This window comes from Carassius gibelio, chromosome B17, assembly GCF_023724105.1.
Source record: "Carassius gibelio isolate Cgi1373 ecotype wild population from Czech Republic chromosome B17, carGib1.2-hapl.c, whole genome shotgun sequence".
NCBI lineage: Eukaryota > Metazoa > Chordata > Actinopteri > Cypriniformes > Cyprinidae > Carassius > Carassius gibelio.
In genome coordinates, this window is record NC_068412.1 from 13,246,991 (window position 1) to 13,268,233 (window position 21,243).

Below are 21,243 nucleotides of genomic sequence, written 5' to 3' on the forward strand. Positions count from 1 at the left end.
GCTAAAGAAAAGTAAGATTTATTAGGGTAGAGCGGGATCTCTGTTAAGGTAATAGCCTCATGGACATATTTTCAGTTCAGTTAATATATAAATCATCACAGTTTTTTTTTTACTGTACTAGGAAAAGGGACCCTCTCCATACAGACTAATAAAACATTGGAATGTGTCAGCATTTAAAAATGTCTTCTGTGTGTTATATAGAACTCTATATCCATAATATATGCTAGATTATATGTGACCCTGGACAACAAAACCAGTCATAAATTGCACAGGTATATTTGTATTAAACAGTCAACGATACATTGCATTGGTCAAAATTATCTATTTCTCTTTTATGCCAAAAATCATTACGATATTAAAGGGATACTCCACCCCAAAATTAAAATGTTGTCATTAATCACTTACCCCCATGCTGTTACAAACCTGTAAAAACTTTGTTCATCTTCAGAACACAATTTAAGATATTTTGGATGAAAACTGGGAGGCTTGAAACTGTTCCATAGACTGCCAAGTAAATAACACTGTCCAGAAAAGTATGAAAGACATCATCAGAATACTCCATCGGTGATTCAAACGTAACATTATGAAGCGATGAGAATACTGTTTGCTTCTTTGTGGCTCGGCTGACACAAAAGAGCGTAAGCAGTTTGAGTGATGTGGAGAGACACAAAGGAGACTGTTTACAAAGGAAATGTTGAAAAAAGTTGTTCTTTTTATTTTATTAGCATACAAAAAGTATTCTCCTCGCTTCATAACGTTACGTTTGAACCACTGATGGCAGATGGAGTATTCTTATGACGTCTTTCATACTTTTCTGGACTTTGACAGTATAACTTACTTATGGGACAGTCTCAGGCCTCCCAGTTTTCATCCAAAATATTTTAAATTGTGTTCCGAAAACGAACGAAGCTTTTAAGGCTTTGGAATGACATGGGGTTAAGTGATTAATGACAAAATTAGACATTAGACAAAATAGATATTTAAAATCTTATTATTATTTTTTTTAATTTTATTTTTGCACCCTCAGATTCCAGATTTTCAAATAGCTATATCTCGGCCAAATATTGTCCTATAATAACAAACCATACATCAATGGAAAGCTGATGTATAAATAAATAAAAATGTATAAAAAGAAACTGTACCTAGAATGAACAATTCTATTTCTATTAACTAAATAAGATTGATATATAATATATATAATAATATACTGTAACAAATGTATTGTCTTTTGAGTTTTAAATTATTAATATTAATAATTACAAAATAAAAATGTGCATCTTGTTGGGGGAAAAATGCTGCCAACAAAGTGCTTGGAGATGAAGCTATTTTGGTCTCATGACAGGCTGCCTGAACAATGCCCACCCAAGCATTTATATGCCCTATTTCCTACTGTTCCTGCTGGCTATGTCTGCTTTCACATGGAATGTCTTTGGTGATACTTTTCTTATTGATATTACATTAGCTAAAGATCTTTAAAAACTCTCACTTTTAGAAATACACAAGAAAAAACAGACTTTAAGACCACTAAATAAAAGAATTGAATAATTATTAAAATGTGTGTTTACATTAAATTGAAATGTTTATAATATACAGAAACATTCACATTCATGTTAAAATCTGTGAATAAGAGATGAGCATAATTTACTTGTTCCAAAATCTATATATAAAACCAATCAAATAAATAAAGAGATTAGGATTCAGAGCATGGCTGCAGCACTAGATGTAGAGTTACTTTAACAGTGCTTGACATTTGGAGTCCTGCTCTAGTTGCCTCCAGATAGCGTGTGTTAGCATAGAGTTGACAGTACAGTCAGAGTGCATTAGACGTGAGTGCCCTTAACTCTCCTGTCTAACATCCTCGCCAGGAGACAGATAATTAATCACATCCTTTCGGCATGACACAAAAATATGGACTCTGTGAAGCTAGCAGACAAATATTACCTCAGTGTACAGTGGGGCTCAAGAGTGACACTGAAGAGCTGAGATTCAGTTTAAACCTGGTTATAAACAAGACATTAAGGATTTGAAAGAAGGGAATGAGATGCTGTTGGAACATAGTAAATGTTTCAATTCAACTTTTTTTTTTTTTTTTTTATAAAAATGCAAAATACCAGTATATATGTGTGAATTAATTAATTGGTTACCACCAATGTTGGTTTGGTTACCAACATTCGTCAAAATACATTATTTTGTGTTCAACAGAAGAAAGAAATTCATACGGGTACTTGAGTTATAAATAATGACAGAATGTCCATCTTTGATTGAACTATCCTTTTAAATGTCTTGTTTGCTTATAACATGCTCTTTGGATTCTCTTGTAGTTACATTCAGAACTGATGCAAAAGGCTCTCTGTATGATGTAACGCTAGAAATAGGGCTGATGATATAATTCAACCTTGTGACTCATGAGATGGAGAAATCCAATAGGAAAGCAAAGCTCAGGATGAGGCAAAATATATGTATTCAGCAGCTCCTATTAAAATGCTCAGCCATTGTTTTTACAGAAGTTGAACTCTGTATCTGTTTAAGTCATTAGGAAGGAATACCACCCCCTCCTGACCGGAGGAGACCGGAAAATTTGAATCCCCATCAAACTCTACCCCTGGGATAACCTCTGAAGGTATTTTGTGTAACCAAAAAGACATAAGTGAATCAAGAGAGGCACAACAAGGATCAAATGCTTCTGCCTGAGGGAAGGAAAACAAAAGGAAAAGAATTGTAGTTTTATGAGACCCTGTCTAGTAGAAAATAAGTATTTGGATCCTAATATGAACACCTAATTCACTTTAGACCATTTGATCACTAAGTGTACATGTAGAGTCCAGAGTTGGCATCTAACATACATACCATTGCAAATCCTGGATCGGAGCTAACCTAAACTTATCTTTGGGGTAAGAAGGTTTAAGTCATGGACATTTTAGGTTAGTTAATTGAACAGCAGAAAGTTAAATGCAAAATTTCTTAATGATAGCCATTCCCTATCGAAAGGTAACTCCCGTTGCATTGTTGTTTAAAGACTGCTTGGGGAACTCCTGTTTACTCTATTACTGAAGCCTGATTGGTTAACATTTGTGTAGCTGCACAAAACAGTGAAGCTTGAGCCTGCAAGAGAGGGTGGAGTTGACTGCTATATATACATGCATCTCAATAGATTAGAATGTCGTGGAAAAGTTCATTTATTTCAGTAATTCAACTCAAATTGTGAAACTTGTGTATTAAATAAATTAACACACAGACTGAAGTAGTTGTAGAAGTAGTCTTTGGTTCTTTTAATTGTGATGATTTTGGCATCACAGATTCTCTCTGGGGTTCAGGTCTAATGAGTTTGCTGGTCAGTCAAGCACACTAACACCATGGTCATTTAACCAACTTTTGGTGCTTTTGGCAGTGTGGGCAGGTGCCAAATCCTGCTGGAAAATGAAATCAGCATCTTCAAAAAGCTGGTCAGCAGAAGGAAGCATGAAGTGCTCCAAACTTTCTTGGAAAAAGGGTGAAGGGGACTTTGGTTTTCAAAAAACTCAATGGACCAACACAAGCAGATGACATTGCACCTCAAATCATCACAGACTGTGAAAACTTAACACTGGACTTCAATCAACTTGGGCTATGAGCTTCTCCACCCTTCCTCCAGACTCTAGGACCTTGGTTTCCAAATAAAATACAAAACTTGCTCTCATCTGAAAAGAGGACTTTGGACCTCTGGGCAACAGTCCAGTTCTTCTTCTCCTAAGCCCAGGTAAGACTCCTCTGACGTTTTACGTGGTTCATTAAATTCTTTGACACGTCTGTGTGTAGTGACTCTTGATGCTTTGACCCCAGCCTCAGTTCATTCCTTGTGAAGTTCACTCAAGTTCTTGAATCGATTTTGGTTGACAGTCCTCATAAGGCGGTTCTCTCGGTTGGTTGTGCATCTTTTTCTTCTACACTTTTTCCTTCCACTCAACTTTCTGTTAACATGCTTGGATACAACACTCTGTGAACAGCCAGCATCTTTGGCAATGAATGTTTGTGGCTAACTCTCATGGTGAAGAGTGTCAATGATTGTCTTCTGGACAACTGTCAGATCAGCAGTCTTCCTCTGATTGTGTAGCCTAGTGAACCAAACTGAGAGTCAATTTCACCATATTCAAATTTTTTGAGATAGTGAATTGGTGGGTATTTGTTAAATGTTAGCCAAAATCATCATAATTAAAAGAACCAAATACTTAAACTATTCAGAATTGAATTAATTTAAATACAAGTTTCACAATTTTAGTTGAATTACTGAAATAAATTACATTTTCCACGACATTCTAATTTATTGAGATGCACCTGTAAGTCGGCTTGGAGCGCGATCTCATCAGAATCTTCTCCTTCAGTGACATGACCATCTCTTCGCCTACTCTGCAGAGGAAGAAGCAAGGAGACTTGTCAAGTCAAGTCAAGTCACCTTTATTTATAGTGCTTTAAACAAAATACATTGCGCCAAAGCAACTGAACAACAGTGTCAGGAAAACAGTGTCAATAATGCAAAATGACAGTTAAAGGCAGTTCATCATTGAATTCAGTGATGTCATCTCTAAATAGTGTCTGTGCATTTATTTGTAATCAAGTCAATGATATCGCTGTAGATGAAGTGACCCCAACTAAGCAAGCCAGAGGCGACAGCGGAAAGAGACCGAAACTCCATCGGTGACAGAATGGAGAAAAACCCTTGGGAGAAACCAGGCTCAGTTGGGGGGCCAGTTCTCCTCTGACCAGACGAAACCAGTAGTTCAATTCCAGGCTGCAGCAAAGTCAGATTGTGCAGAAGAATCATCTGTTTCCTGTGGTCTTGTCCTGGTGGTCCTCTGAGACAAGGTCTTTACAGGGGATCTGTATCTGGGGCTCTAGATGTCCTGGTCTCCGCTGTCTTTCAGGGATGTAGAGGTCCTTTCTTACTGGATCCCGGTGACTGCAGTGACCCTCTGATCTGGATACAGACTGGATCTGGTGGCCACGGTGACCTCTGAATGAGAGAGAAACAGACTAATATTAGCGTAGATGCCATTCTTCTAATGATGTAGCAAGTACATCAGGTGTTATGGGAAGTGTTTCCGGTTCTGGTTTACCTAATTAAAGCTTAACTTTCAGCATAATTACTCCATTCTTCAGAGAAACAAAGTTTTTCAGAAATCATTTTAATATGCTGATTTGCTGCTTAAGACACAATACTGAAATTTACCGTTGTGCTAATATTTTAGCAAAAAAAAGGAAAGAATGAAAGAAATTAATTTCTTTAAAAAATAATAATAACTTCACCTTATTTTCCCCCAGGCAGCCAATGTTATAACACATAAATGACAAGATTTTACAAATGTGACTTTTTGAAATGTGGAGTTGCAGTTCCTGGAAAATGTACATGTTGGATGCATATTTGATATTTGAGAATATATTTAGCTCTGAGACCATCAGATGAACTCCAGAGCTGTAACTGACTAACTTATGGGAGAAGACATCAAACAGAACCACTGTTTATCAGAATAAACCAACAGAGATCTCATCTGTCATGTGATAAATAATTTAGCAGAAGCTCTTTCAGCATGACGAAACACTTTACAGCACAGCTGATTGGGAATTCCTGATCATATTGATTCTGCTGTATCAGATGTTATTCAGCACTTCAGAACTTTGGAAACTCATGTGATATATCACATGACTGGTCATTTTGAACAGAGACTACTGTCAACCAACTCTAAAATGCAAGATAAATGTGGTTAGCCTTTTGTCTAACAAAAATTCTGCTTCCTGTTTCACAGTCTCACATCCATACCAACAAAACTTGATGTTTTCCAGCATTCTTTGTGACCCTGGACCACAAAACCTGTCATAAGTAGCATGGGTATATTTGTAGCAATAGCCAACAATACATTGTATGGGTCAAAATTATAATTTTTTTCTTTTATCAACAGGATATTAAGTAAAGATCATGTTCTATTAAGATATTTTGTAAGTACGGTAAATACGTAAAAACTAAATTTTTGATTAGTAAAATTTATTGCTAAGTACTTCCATTCATTTTTTATGACTGGTTTTGTGGTCCAGGGTCACTTTTGAAATGTTACAAAGAGCATCTTATGCTGATACTTAATCCATGGTTAATTGTACTTATTTCCAGGGCTAAATTACATTTTAAATCAACGTTTTCAATGAGGACTTTTGAACCACACTTGTTTTATTCATTCCCCATTTAACAGGTCTTTCCTGCTAGTTTTTCATCTGATTGTTAAGATTGCAAAGCCCCACTTCAAGGGTCAAAGGAAATAAAGGTAAATATTGCACATGTGAACAAGATTATCTTCGGAGTGGAGCAATTCCACTGGGCTGATGCATTCAATTTCTCAAGAGGGTTCTGGCTGGCATTATGACAGTTATGGAATCATTTCATGAAATATCTCACCCTAGTAGAATCAAAGAGAAATACTCGGAGTGAATAAAACCTCACAGTTCAGTGACGGACTTGTCGAGAGGTGAGAGATCTAGCATTCTCACAGTGAGGTATTCATGTGTGCACAGGTCAGTCAGTGACTATAGTGCAACTCAAATGCTGAAATGTTCAGAGTTTTGTCAAATGCTGAGATTCTCTATGACCACATATATTTAAGAAGTGAATATGTTCTTATCATGTAAACATCTGGTTGGACTGGCCTGTTAGACATGGATTCTGGATATGTTGTCTCTGAGGATCCATTCAATAAAATGCCATTGTTTGGTTTACCAGTTATGATGTCACCCTCATAAACTGAAGCATGCACAGGAAGAAAACAAACCACAACTAAATAATAAACCTATTTATTGAGTCTCTACTGAGAAATAAAAAGACCCAGAATATAAAACCAGACTTGTATAATTTCTAAATGTGTGATAAACTTGCCTGTGCAAATATCATTGCATAAATGCCAGCATGTTTTTTTTAGCATGCTATGTGGTTGCTAGGGTGTGCAGAATAAAGCCCATCCCCAAGTCTCTACTCTAACCCTTGTATGACTTGTGTATCTACAGCAATTTTGTTTTAAAATAAGTCTCTTATGCGAATAGGAAATACTATTATAAAAAATAAAAACGAGATTACTGAATTATCTTTTCACTGCAAGGTGAACTTGCACAAAAAGCATTTTATTCTCTTCCATTGCATTTATGGTAAACGGTAGTTTAAACATGCATGTTTGACGTGAGAACCAGTGATGTTTGTTTTTGCATGTTGTTATAACATTCATTGTTGAAATTTCTGACTTTAAATTGGGTAAAGCATATTACAGTCAAGTAAAAAAAAAAATTAAAAAGTTTATCACGTTGTAGTTATGCGAAGCATTATCTATGGATTAAGCCTACTGTGCACTTGCATTATAGGCAGAGATTTTTCCCCCTAAAAATCCATCTTTTTGTGCATCTGATGAATAAGCACATACATTACATTACATACTATAGTACAAAGTAGATACTGTACATATGGGAGGAATGAGGATGTAAAGGGTGGAGTTGCCTTTCAAGGTCTCATTCACGCCAAGAACCATAACGACAAAGATATAGTTGGAAAAAACATTCTTACTATTGAAGTATAGCAGAGTCCACACTACATCCATAATAAATGCACAGAGAAACTATATATTTGGAATCACTTTCTGAAAACTTTTTTTCCCAGCTGATGGACATCACCTAAACTGATGGCAGAATAGCTTCTCAGTTTCAAACATCTGTGAGAGTATTTTCTTGGAAGGCCGAGTTACTTCACAACAGGAATTCTCCCATTCATGGTGAATCTGAATGGTACGTCTTGGTCTAAGCCAGTAATATTTGATCCAAGACAAGAATTATTCCAACTTGAGGAAACAGCTCCTTTGGGACATACATTCCAGATTTGTTAGACCATAATATATGTGGCATGCATAAACAAGTACAATGAGAACCATATATCATTTCATAAAAATAACGACATTGAGGAATAGTAAAATATTTCATTTTTCCTGACAGGAATAAATTACAGTTCGAACCAAGGTAAAGGAAAATGAAAACCATGTGGACCAAAATAAAAAAATTTATTCACTCCACATACATATATCAAAAAGACTTCACACCTAAAAACATACAAAAAACCTGCTGCCGACACAAGATGGCTGCTACTGGAGAGTTTTTAACAGATCCTCACAATGATACTTTTCTGTTATAGTCCTAATACTGTCATGAGCCTTTATGTTCTTCAGGACAAACAGCACATCAGATAAAAGTGTCCTGGGGGGAAAAACAAATAGAACTATTAATACAAAACAAATAATTGTACTCTTTTCTTACAAATCACATTATTCTGAAACATTTTATTATACCTTTGAATCATTATTTAATAGCATAAATAATGTGAAAGGACTGCTGTATTACTCTACATTAGTCTGAGGTTCACTGTTGTACGTTACCGAGTGCTGCTGGAGTCATTGTTGTGCTTAAATAAGGCATGAGCGGTCTGAAGAAGATGTTTGCTGAAGTTCTGCAGCTGAGGTAGTGACGATCCAGAGTTCACATCAGTGAACCATGATTCTGGAAAACAACCTGCAATCTTTTCAGAAGAATAACAGTTAGTTTTATAATTAAAGAACTACTTTGCTACCTTTATATGTAAAAAAAATATATATTGATACTGTAAGCAAAGGCACCTTTTTGCATTTCTGGATGGTGTGATTTGGATCGGATTCGTTAAGAACAGTTATCATCAAGTAACGGTTGAGAAGTTTCTCCAACATCAGCTCTTTGAGAATATGTTCAGGAATCACACCATCCCATAATGCCATGTTACAAAGCAACTGAAAAACACAAAGATTCATATAACAATCAGCATTCAAACATAAAAAACCCTAAGACCCTAGACATTGGTTTGATTTCATGAACATACTGTATATTAACATCAAAAATTTGGGTTCAGTAGGATTTTTTTTTTTTTTTTTTTTGAAGAACTGTGGTTTTCAAAAGAAGTCTTATGCACACCAAGGCTGCATTTATTTAATAATCAAAAATGCTGAATTTTCAGCAGCATTCAATACACGTAGTTAATCTTATAAAGTATTAATTTATTTAAAAATAATAAAACTCTTGACCCCAAACTTTTGAAATGTATATGGAAACAGCAAGGGCATGTTAACGGTCACAACATGACCAGAAGTGAAATGTCAAACCTTCACTGCAGACCAAAACTGTTTGTTCTGAAACAGGAACTGTGGGGACCGTTTATCCTCTAAAAACCTTAGCAAAAAGCACAATGTATAACTCATTACAATACCCTGACAATCACACACAAACTTCTGAATGCACTAATAATCAAGCAAAGCACATAAAGAGTTTTTAAAATGTTAACCAAATATTAAAAACACAAATCCATATAAAACGTACTTTTTTGGGTACAGCGGGACAAAGATGTCATTGTCTACTGCAGTCCTTAACCTCTGGATAACTGCTTCTACAAAAGCCTGCAGGATGAAATCACAAGCTGATTATATTTACTGACTTTACATCCATGAAGTTACAAGTTTTAATACACCTTAAGACAATACCTTGACAGGTTTGCTTTGTTCACCATCAAATACAGAATAATCATCCTGTATTCTCTTACACAGTGTCGTGAGGGTTTGAGACTGCTGCGCAGACAGAGGGTCCCACACCAGCTCCACGAAACCTGCCAAAAACATGCTACATTTTAATAAGGTAATTAGATCTGCAATCAGACAGCCAGAACAAGAGATTCTGATATGCATAATAGTAAATTAAAACCAAAAGTGTGACATTAAATAATTCTCTGAAACATTCTGTTCACAAATTCTATGTAGAATGTAGCAGGCTGATATAAAGCAGATTGCAATTATGTGCAAATGCCATAGTCACCTTGAACTTTAGAGAGGATTGTCTTCTCAATTATGGAAGGCAGCGTTGTCTTATCCATGTTCTCTGATTCCTCATAACCCTGACCGTGACAGAACCTCTCAACGGCAGAATACCACGGCAATGCCTCAAAGTCTTCATCTGCCTGCAGGAAAAATATACAGTGAAATGCAATCATTAAAGGTATAATTCACCCAAAAATTAAAATTCTGTCATTAATTACTAACCCTCATGTCATTCCAAACATGCAAGACCTTCATTCATCTTCGGAAAACAAATGAAGATATTTTTGATGAAATCCAAGAGCTTTCTGAGCCGCATAGACAGTAAGGGAACCACTGATATCACATATGGACTGTTTTAATGATGTCCTTGCTACCTTTCTGGGAACTGAACATAGTAGTCCCGCTGCAGTCTATGGAGGGTCAGAAAGCTCTCAGACTTCATCAAAATCTTAAATATCATTATTATTATGTATAGCGGTATATTGTGACACTGCCTTTTATGTTAGCAATGCACAGTGCTGCAATTTTAATAATCTGTCAGACGCACAACAAAGTGTTGAACACCCTTAAACATGTAATGCAGTTGAAGAAATGTGGTTTATTAAAACAACCTACCACTGCCTAAAAATACCCAGTAGAATAGTGATATGTGATGTACTTAAGCTGTAAAGATGTAATATTTACAACATTTGATTCTAAGCATATTAAATAATCAAAATTTTTAACAATTACTGTCAAATCCTGAATTTATACTGATACACAGATCTTGATGGAAATATGAGAAAGCTAAAACTCTATAATAAGGAGTTTCAGATCCAAAAACAGATCTGATAGAACAGCAAAATTGCCATGAAACTTCTCAGAATTCCCTGTATTGAATTCTGATTCAATAAACAGTAGATATAAAAACCATAGATCACCTGAAGAGGATTCCAGCCAATGAGCTGGTGTCGGATCAGGGGTGCCAGGAGTTTTGGGATGCACAGGCCAATGTAGGCATTACTATAAGATTCCTGAAAGGAGACACGCCACTCATCAAATCTAGAGAGTATTTTCTTCACATCCCAGAAGTCCGTTTGAACATCTGCAAACACTTCCTGTGCCTTTTTCAGTAGATTATCTGAAATTGAATCCAAGTTATTGATGCAGCGACATGTTTGATATGGACTATAAATGCAAGTATGGATATGGTCTTTTTGCTTTAAAAGTATTTCTATACTCTGACAACAATGTCTAAAAATAATAATTTTTGTGCTTCCATGAAGCCTCTCACACCTCTTTTACTTAGTAGCTCTGCCTGCTGCTCAGCCGTCGGTTCCCAGTCACACGGCACACACCCAGTGTCTTCTTCAGACAAGCTAGAACATGAAAACACAGGGAATTTAACAACTGATGATAAATGACTTTGACAGCTGTAATTTACAGATTATGAGCATCTCAGAAAGCCTACAAAGGCTGTAATCTATAGTTTCAAAATGTCAGGCTTAGCGTATGCAGTATTTACAGCAATAACAGTCAGTAATGGTGAAAGTGCAAACATAATAACCCATCTCACCTCTGCCAAGTTGGGTTAGAGACTCCAGTTGTGTCACCATTGCTGTGTGAATCAGTGTTATCTATGAGACAGCCACAATACACAATATTATGTGAATTAATGTACATTCAGTCCTGTGATAGATGGAAAATATGACCAATAATAATCACATGAGTGGGCATAAGATGTGAATTGTCCTCTACAAAATATTACATACTAGAAGGAAGTAGTCAGTTGTAATCTTACAGGTTAACTTCTGAATCTGTGAAGACTCCTCCTGTAGTGCTTCTCTTCTCTGACTCATCAGCGCCTCTGCCTGGTCAATATAGAGACTGTGCATGTCCAGCTCTACAGAGTTTATTAAAGCCATCTGAAAAATAAAGTATACCGCCAATACTTTATAAACTGTATTTGGTTATATTCAATTACACAGATGGTTAATTTAGCAAAGATTAACCTTCTCAGACAGGCATTCCAGAAGGTTTCGTGAGAAGACATTCATGGTACGGTAGAACCGCAGCTGCTCATCTACAGCATGGTTTTCAAGGCTCTCCAATGAGCTCTTGGCAATTTCCATATCCAGCTGCATCCTCCTTAGGTCTGCTTCCCGCGCCCGGTGCACCTCCCTCAGTGAATCTAATCTGGAGCAAAACAATTGCATTTGTATTTTATTTTATTTATATTTATATATATATATATATATATATATATATATATATATATATATATGGGCTGGTAAGCAGTAACAATCTTTTATCTAATTAATTACATGATGTGGTGATTAATTAATCGAATTAATTGCACATCAAATTTGGAGAAATTACTTTGATGTCATACACAGATCGGTCTGCGCAGCGCCACTTCAAAGCCAACGCGACTATGGCCAATGGTTCAACGCGCCAAATGGTTCACATGTTTCAATTCATTCAAAATGTGGATTAAGAAATTAAATGTCAGTGTGGGTTGCTTGGGGATGAACAGTTTTGATGTGTCTTTATATTTTGGTTGGCTAAATTGAGCAAAACAGACAACATTGTGTCTAAAATAACACAATATTAACTTTTTAATGAACTGTTGTATAAGATGAGCATCACATTTGCACTCGTGTGACATTGCACTTAGCCTACAGCTCGTATGATATTTCTTAACTATGTTATGTAAATATGAGACAAAATTTCAAACAGGGGCATTCTGCCCCATATCTTAAATTTTAAGGATATTCTCTAGGCTCCATCACGCAATGTAAGTTGCCCTGCCTCATTAGTCATCAATCGACAGTATGAAATGGCAGATGATCCACATAGGTCTGGTCTGGGGCAAGTGCGTCAAATATATATATATATATATATATATATATATATATATAAAGACAAAATTGCTCTGTTTGCTGTGGAGTCAAGACATTTGCAAATATGGTTCAAAGATGAATAGGAGACAAAATTACAGAATGTCACATTTTATTATTAGCTGTTTCAACACATACATATTTTACCAAATAAAAAGGCCGGCACTTTAAGAGTTCATCCCATTATTTGATGTGGGAATAAGTATTGGTACAGTTGAATTTAAGGCAGTGGTAAAATATTAAAAGCTATTAATTTTGTTGCAGATCCCTTACATGCAATCAGAGCAGTGAGTCTGTCACCCAGACCCCCATAGACTTCAGACTCTTGGTCTCCTCCTTTGAAATGCTTTCCCCAGCCTTTGATGCAGCCAGTTCCAAGTGTTGCTACTTTTGGGGGGTTTCTGTTGTCTTTAGTCTCCCCTTCAGCTGGTGAAATTCATGTTCAGTCGGATTTAAATTGATTGAAACTGATTTGGCCAATCTAAGACTTTACATTTGCCCTGATAAACTCATTGACTGAACTAGCAGGGCGCTTTGGGTCATTGTCTTGATGCAATATAAAGCGTTTTCTGAAGAGTCCGGTGCACATTTCTTGAATATTGGTAGCCAAGATGATTTTGTACCCTTCCAAATTCATTATGCTTTCATACATTAAGTCGTCATTAAAATTAAGAGGTCCTGTTCTAGAGACAGCCATGCATGCCCAATGCCATGACACCACCTCCACCAAGTTTCACAGATGAGGTAATATGCTTAGAATCATTTGCAGTTCCCTTTTTCTCCACACTTTTGCTTTCCCATTACTTAGTGAAGGTTAATCTTGGTCTCATCTTTCCATAAAACTCAGTTCCAAAACTCTGCTGGCTTTTGCAAACTCTAATCTTGCCTTTCTATTTTTGGTAACTCTAAAAGTGCTGATCTTCTTAGTTGGTAATTCATTTGTGTTGAATCACCGAATAATAAAATATGACATTCTGTAGTTTTGTCTTATATAAAATATTTTTAACGCTGTTAATTTTGATACCATTAATATATACATATGAATATACACAGTACACACACATAATGTCAAATAATATAATCAATTGAATGTATCCTTGTTCAGCAAATGAATTTTTTTTTAAAGGTATAATAATAAATAATATATAAACTAAATAATAATATGATACAGGTAAAACCCCAAAACTTTTGAACAGTAGTTTATAGTTACACTTTATATAAAAGCAATGGATTTCTGCAGCTTACTTTACAACGATTCTCTTCTTGATGACATCAATGCTGACTGTTGGAAGTGTTTCGGGGATGTCCATTTTCTTCTGTCGGGCAGGTCTTGGAGCCTGCCACTCCTTCTGAGAATACAAGGAAAGGTCCTTGAAACGCTATGAAAGCATTGTGTAATAAAAAAGCAAGTTAAAGTCATGTTATTTATAATCCAAATTGCTCAAGGACATGAACTCATGTTTCATGACACAATGGAGGGTCTCACTTGGTGTCTTTTGACTCCTTTTCCAATTTGCTGTTCTTCCCAAATCTGCTGGTCTTCCTCTTCCTGGCTGTCAGAAAAACTCTCATCACTATCACTCCCTACAGAAAACAAACACAGAACATGTCATCTATCTCAAGATCTACTTCAGTGTTTTAATATACACAAGTACTGTAGCACCACAAGATTCTCACCCATCTTCTCAGCCATTCGCTCTCTCAGAGTCTTAGGTTTGGGTGCAAAGTCGATTCTGCGCTCATGATCGTCCAGCTCATTGTCACTGTCTTGTTCTCCATTGCTCGGATCTTCTTCCTGTAGGCTTCCAGGAGTGCGGGGTGAATCCAGTGAAATGTAATCTTGCTGGGCTCTGGCTTGTCTCCTTTTCTCTTTTGCAGCATGAATCTTTTTTGCATCAGGAATGATGACTGCAGCTTTTAACAAACAATAACATTAACAACCAGACTTAACCCCTTACTAGTAACCCCCCTTTTTTGGCATGGAGACAGAAATGACATACCCAAAATAAAAAGGTTTCTGCTCATGATTCTTTCTGACTAGATAAATAATCAACCTTTGTTCACAAAGCTGACACTTTAAAGTTTACTGTTCAGGAATCAGAATCACTCAGACTGTTATGATAATATAGATATATAAGCTCAAACATTAAAACAAAAATAAAAATATTTAAAAAAATGTTTTAAATTTTTTTTAAATGTATTTTTAAAATTGTTGATGTAGGAAATGAGTTTGAAAACACAGTGTAGCTAAGGCCACAAGTCTTCCAAAACTTCATAAAAAATTTCATAATCAAATCTGTAAAACTGTGAATTTTATTAAATATTTTCTAAGGCCATGTCATGTGTGTTTTTAGAGAAGGCTAATCAGATTGATTTATGGCCCTTGTCATCTCTGTAAGATCACATATGTAAACTCTCCTGTGTATTTTGTGTATGTTTGGTTATGAAAACTGCCCGATTCATTGGTTGTATTGTTCTCACCAAACGAGTCTTTCACACCTCCGCCAGGTATGACACATTATCCGCATTATTCTTTTATCATTATTCTTTTGTTTTTATTCCACCTTTATTAGCCTTGATTGTGGTTTTTCAGGCTTTACAAAAGACACAAAGCAGCGATCTCACTTCAGTCTCTGTTTGCATTTAGCCCTTATTTATCAAAAGTCTTACTATAAAAATACAACAAAAAATTTTCTTACGACCTTACGTGAATTATTGAGACAAAAATGCATTATGAAGAAGAAATGCACCTGCTATTAGTAGCATTGGAGCTATTGTTAGCATCAAGCTACATCAGACAATTTATGAAATTATTAGTACACTTTTACTCAAAACTCACTTTAAACCCCGATCGAGTGTTTATAATAACTTCCTTTAGCGATCACGGGTGGAATTTGGTCGTTTACTGTTGTAAAAATATGTTACTTGTAGCCTTTCTCATCGCTGCACAAGTTAGCATTTCCGATGTACATTTTCGATTTTTTTTATAAAAGATCCCAGATCCCCAGATCTCAAGAAAATCTCATACCAAGCTTTACTATCGTAATCGCGGGTTTATTATTCGGATATTTCGTGTGTACAGAGGTGTTTCAGTGTTGTTTTGGCCAGATAACTACCAGGAAGTGTGCAGGAAGCATGTGACACGATGTGGCGGTGTCCGGTTATGACACTCTTAATATTTACATTGGGAAGGCCCAATCGGAGTCTGAGTCACACACAGCACGAGCTGACACCACTGCGCAAACAACACAGATCGCTGGGAGAGGCTGTTTATCATCAGATCGTCTAAATCCATGGAAAATGAATAGAAATGACGATTCTGTCTTAAGAAATATGAAGTAAACATCAGTAAATATATCCATATATCTCTGCAGATATGCATCTTTTGTCTATAAATCCTTATTGACGCTGTTCAGTGAGTCTATGTGAACACAAATAAACCGCTGCTGACGTGACTGAATATGAGTGAGTGGTGAATTTCTATTCAAAATGTGGCATAATACGGATTTATTATTTTGCACTCCTGACAAAAATCACTAAATATCTGTCACTGCAACAATGTTTTATCAAAATATTGGTCAAATATCGAAGCAAGAGTCTTTAAACTTTCAATTGATGCACAGTTTGTCAAGATCAAGTAAGACAGTGATGTTTAACGTGCTGTGAAAGTGAAACAATAATAAACTGGGGCCGTCGGCGATGTTTGCACGTAAAGAGGTTAAAAGGAACACTCCACTTTTTTTCCAAGTGTTAGGGAGTAAATAATGACAAATTACATACTTCAGTGAAATACTGCTTAGACTCTCCGGTGGTCTTTAGTCATTTAAACTGAATAATCTAACATTAAAGGGGGGGTGAAATGCTATTTCATGCATACTGAGTTTTTTACACTGTTAAAGAGTTGGATTCCCATGCTAAACATGGACAAAGTTTCAAAAATTAAGTTGTATGTTTGAAGGAGTATTTCGGTTCCAAAAATACCCCTTCCGGTTTGTCACAAGTTTCGGAAAGTTTTTTTTCGAGTATGGCTCTGTGTGACGTTAGATGGAGCGGAATTTCCTTATATGGGTCCTGAGGGCACGTCTGAGGAAGCGCACGCGCTCCCGTTTAGCACAGCACTGAGAGCACAGACATTCACTGATCAGAGAGCGTTGCAAAATGTCACAAAAGACGCGTGTTTTTTGGTTGCCAGGGCAAGACAACCCTGCACAGATTCCCCCAAAAAAAACAGCATTAAGGGACCAGTGGATGGAGTTTATTTTTACAGAGCATCAATGGAGTTGTGCAAGTGTTTTTGTTTGTTCCCTGCATTTCGAAGATGCTTGTTTTACAAACAAGGCCCAGTTTGACGCCGGATTTGCACATTGTTTATTTCTTAAGGATGATGCAATCCCAACGAAAAAGGGTCACGATCGTGTGTTGGAACCGCAGGCGGTGAGTAAAACTGCTTCAAATATCTGTGTGTTGTTAACTTAGCTATCGGCGCGTAAGCAGATCAAGTAAACAACATGCGATGTTGTCATCAAACTGCACTTTCCACATGTACAGCTTTAAAAAAAAAAAAAAAAAAAAGACGACAGAGTGGAACTTAGTCATTTTCCAAAACCGCTAAGCAAATATATACAGTTTCAGTACATACCACACAGAGAAGTCATTGCTGATGCTGCTCTTGTTAAATTTCAGCCTCTGGATCTGATTCTGGATCATAAATATACGCTGAATCTGACTGTTAGCCATGGTTTGTTTTGGACGCTCTCAACGCAAAAGCCTACTGGCGCTCGTGATTCTTTAGCTCCGCCCACACGTCAGGCCTCCAGCCGGTCGTGTTTTTCCGGGAAAAATCGGTACAGACTATCTTTCTCTTATGAATATAATAAAACTAAAGACTTTTTGGAGTTATGATGGATGCAGTACTACTCTATAGGTACTCAAGATTAACAGGATATTGAGTGAAAACGAGCATTCCAGACCCCTTTAAATGTATACTTTGGAAAAGTACAAAACTGTTGGGCTACTTGCTACTTGAACACATTAGAAAAGGTTTCCTAATATTAGTTTTATTTTATACAGAAATAAATGGTGTGTTAATTGGAAATTAATATTTTTAGTAGCATGAAATCCCCTCAAAATAGAAAATATTAAAGAATACATTTTATTGAAATTAAATATCACAAGTGTCACCCCTATTGAGGAATCCCAGAGGGTTATTGATGTAGTCAAACCTCTTTGTGGTTTTGAAGAACCAGATGAACTCGACATGGTAGAAGAGCTTCCTTCATCGCTGTCGGGAGGAATGTCTTCAAACGAGGAATCAGAATCACTGTCAGATTGCACACGGACATCCTTACTCTCCTTAACTGAAAACAAATGAAGTGTTAATGATCATAACGGTCAATCTGCAGAACTATGCCGGTATCAAAACAACAGACACACCCTGAGAGCCTGTTAACGGTGCAGGAGAAGCGTCTTTCTTCCGAGCCTGGAACACAACTTCACTGTTGACTGAACGTTTCACTGTAAAACTTTCCTCGGTGGCTGTAAGAGTCAAGTTTCTTCGTTGAAATAAATATATTTAGTGCTTTTGAGAGGTTGTAATAAAATACTCACAGTCTTTTTCATCTAGAAAGCTGAGTGTATTCTTCTTTGACTGGTGTTTTGTGTCTTTGGACTGGAGTGCGGTGACTGAGCGCTCCTCAGCGTCACTAGAGTCGGACTCGCGAGCCTTCGGACTAACGTTCTTTCGCGGCAAATCCGCTTTTGAATCCGCTTTCTCCATTTCCTTTCCGACATCGCCGCCGCTGAGCTTTTCATTCTCATCTTCATCGCTGGATTCATTTTTCCTTTGCCTGAAATTTCTGCGTGGCTTTTTATTAAACATTTTAAATCTAAACCAGTGTGGACGTGAAATCAACGACTCACTGACGTAGTTTGTACTTCCAGGTCGTCGTTCAGAAACATTTCATAATAAAACATTTCATAATAAAAGTCCCACGCCTGGTCTCTACCAGAGACAATTTATATATTATATATAATTTTCTTTACTAGGCTACATTGCAAAGCATATACTTTTTCTTCTCGTTTATTTCAGGAAAATATACTCCTCCTCATTATTATGAAGTGAAGAAATCGAGAAACTTTTATTTCTACCTGCCAGTGATGATTCTGAAGGACATACCTGTAAACTGTAAAGAACGCAATTTCATGAGCATCGTGCTCTTATTTTAATGCAGTTGTCTCACAGCCACTGCGGTCAAATATTGAGTTAAAACTTTAAAGTATCATCTATCTATATTAAATTCCAAATTCATCTCCTCCGATACCCATTTTGTGACCATTATTGAGCCGATTCTTTTCAATCATCTGGAATGGTTCGGGACATTCTACGCTTAAAGTGGCTTAATGCATTACAACGGTGTTTTTAAAAGACCATACATTTTTAATAAAGCATTCTGTTTACAGACAAGCAGGTTATGGGAGGAAAATGTTTAACGCGTAATTAAACGTATCATATATGTTTGTCTGTGAATAGAATGCTTAATTAATAATTTGTTTATTGAGTTTGGTCTTTTTAAAAAGCGATTGTAATGCATTAAAATCCTCTGTCTGAAGTCCATTAACGCATATACGCGTTTTGCGGGTTAATCTCCTGATAACGCCGAAAATAACTTAAATTGGACTTCCAGTTTTTATCTTACAGATAAGAGCAATACATCAATCGAATCTGTAAAGTGTTTACTGTTTTTTTGTATACACTCATGATAAAAACAAAACGCTATACTTTTGTAGAATAAACAAAATAAACAGTGTGCGTGATCTGCCGTCTCTGTCTCTGTCACCTCTCTTCACAGACACCTAAATGAAACAACCCGAATCTCAGCGAATACTTGCCTCAAATACAAGATAAACATATCTATAGAACGCTTAAAATGTCTGGTAAGAGACAGGACATTCCTTGGAAATGCCAGGCATGTGATGTGAACTGTTTCCTGGAGTTGCACAAAGACCTATAACTGTGCAATTCTGGGCACTTTATGATAAAGTGGTCCCTTTTTTTTTATCTTGCACTCTTCCTGATTACCTTTTTTTTTTGCACTTTCCTTTTTTTTTTGCAGTTTCACCTTAATTGTGTCTTCTGTACTTTTGCTAACTTCTAATGTTATTTTGTGTGCTAGTTAAATAGTCTAAATAATAAACAAAAAATATATACATTTATTTTTTGTCCTCACATTCTTTCTTGTAACTCCTCCCTCTTAGTGGCATAGCTGACTGAATGGCTCATTATGCGGGCATTATGCGGGCATTTGTCTTCTCAGGTGTAAATCACAATGATATTCATGATAGTTCACGCCCTCTCGCATATGACTTTTACCAACAAAAAGTGAAATAGAAAATTTAAATCAATATATTGTTTTCTGTGGGTGAGTAAACAAGATGATTTTCACATCATTTAGAAAGAAATATTCTAGGCTACAAGCTCCAGTTCTCGAAAATCCCGGGAACCATTGTTCTTTATGTGTTTTATGGCCTTATTCAGGTGTTTTAACATTTTTAGTTTTTCACTAACCACGCATAATATTTTTTTTTCTCAAAAACACAATCATGTACATACATGCATTTCACATATTATTATAGCCCAGTTTGTGCTGATTACAGTGAGATTAGACTTTACCCATTTAGATATTTATAAGAAACTGAAACAAGCACAAATGTCGGGGCATGACAAAACTTCTCCAGGCCCCAAAAATACCCTTAGACTCCAGAGGGTGCATTAAGCCACGTACTTTCACGTTAAGCGTTTTAGAATGTCCCAATGATTCATTCGTGAATTCGACTGGCCAAGAAGATTAAACTTGCAGCAGCTAACATCTCGTTATATAATAAGTCAGAAATAGTGAGTCAAGTTAACAATAAACAACTGTGTATTATAATGAAGGCTTTGTAAAACTATACAGCGTTTTTAGCTTTTTAAACAACATACTCCGCATGCCCTACACCAACTACGTACACATTTCCTATCATGTATGTCAATGAAAGACGATCGGACCAATCAGAGTAGGTAGGGCTGCACTTGTCGCCCCGCCCCTATCTGCAGGCTGCAGCTGTTCTTGGCAACTGAGGGTGCTGAAGCATGTATAATACTATTATATACTATACGAGTTATAATGTCTCAATATTCCATTTTTAGTGTAATATTTGGGTAAAAGTTAAGAGTAAATAAACTTTTAATTAATATTTCCAGGATTTTTAAAACCTTTCATCAAAGTTGTTGTCTTAGGGCAACTTTGATCTTGTTTTATCCAAGTGCACTTCAAATGTTGACTACTGTGTGTGTATATATATATATGTATCTTCCTGCCTTTTTCCATTGCATATGTTACTACTAAAATATAAACAAATTTAATTTTGAAGGATTGAGCTTTGATAGGTTTTGGCATCCAAAGTTACCCCCCATAAATAATAAAAAAACACAAGACCGTCAA

General features: G+C 36.3%; 1 protein-coding gene across 2 annotated transcripts; it reads right to left on the reverse strand.

Moving 5' to 3' along the window:
* Positions 1–7,545: 7,545 nt before the first annotated feature.
* Positions 7,546–18,722, reverse strand: gcfc2 (GC-rich sequence DNA-binding factor 2). 2 transcript variants are annotated; one of them, XM_052579931.1, is made up of 18 exons: positions 18,371–18,722; positions 18,197–18,298; positions 17,986–18,120; positions 14,441–14,677; positions 14,250–14,347; positions 14,009–14,112; positions 11,876–12,059; positions 11,665–11,788; positions 11,440–11,500; positions 11,160–11,242; positions 10,805–11,004; positions 9,883–10,024; positions 9,555–9,676; positions 9,394–9,470; positions 9,180–9,246; positions 8,664–8,810; positions 8,427–8,566; positions 7,546–8,247 (listed from the first exon to the last, which is right to left on the reverse strand). In XM_052579931.1, the coding sequence occupies exons 1-18, from the start codon at positions 18,639–18,641 to the stop codon at positions 8,136–8,138; spliced, it is 2,406 nt and encodes an 801-aa protein (XP_052435891.1). In that variant the 5' UTR covers positions 18,642–18,722; the 3' UTR covers positions 7,546–8,135. The 2 variants fall into 2 exon arrangements, with proteins under 2 accessions (XP_052435891.1, XP_052435890.1); XM_052579930.1 differs by having other exon boundaries at positions 14,009–14,142.
* Between the last annotated feature and the right edge of the window lie 2,521 nt (positions 18,723–21,243).

What these genes read in the sequence shown, in the direction of transcription:
- gcfc2 (XM_052579930.1), bottom strand. Translation starts at nt 18,641, where the DNA reads ATGTTTAATAAAAAGCCACGCAGAAATTTCAGGCAAAGGAAAAATGAA. An exon ending in AAGGAGTCAAAAGACACCAA is followed by an intron (nt 14,143 to 14,249) that starts GTGAGACCCTCC and finishes ATGCTTTCATAG; the next exon opens with CGTTTCAAGGACCTTTCCTT. An exon ending in AAGAAGAGAATCGTTGTAAA is followed by an intron (nt 12,060 to 14,008) that starts GTAAGCTGCAGA and finishes GTTTTGCTCCAG; the next exon opens with ATTAGATTCACTGAGGGAGG.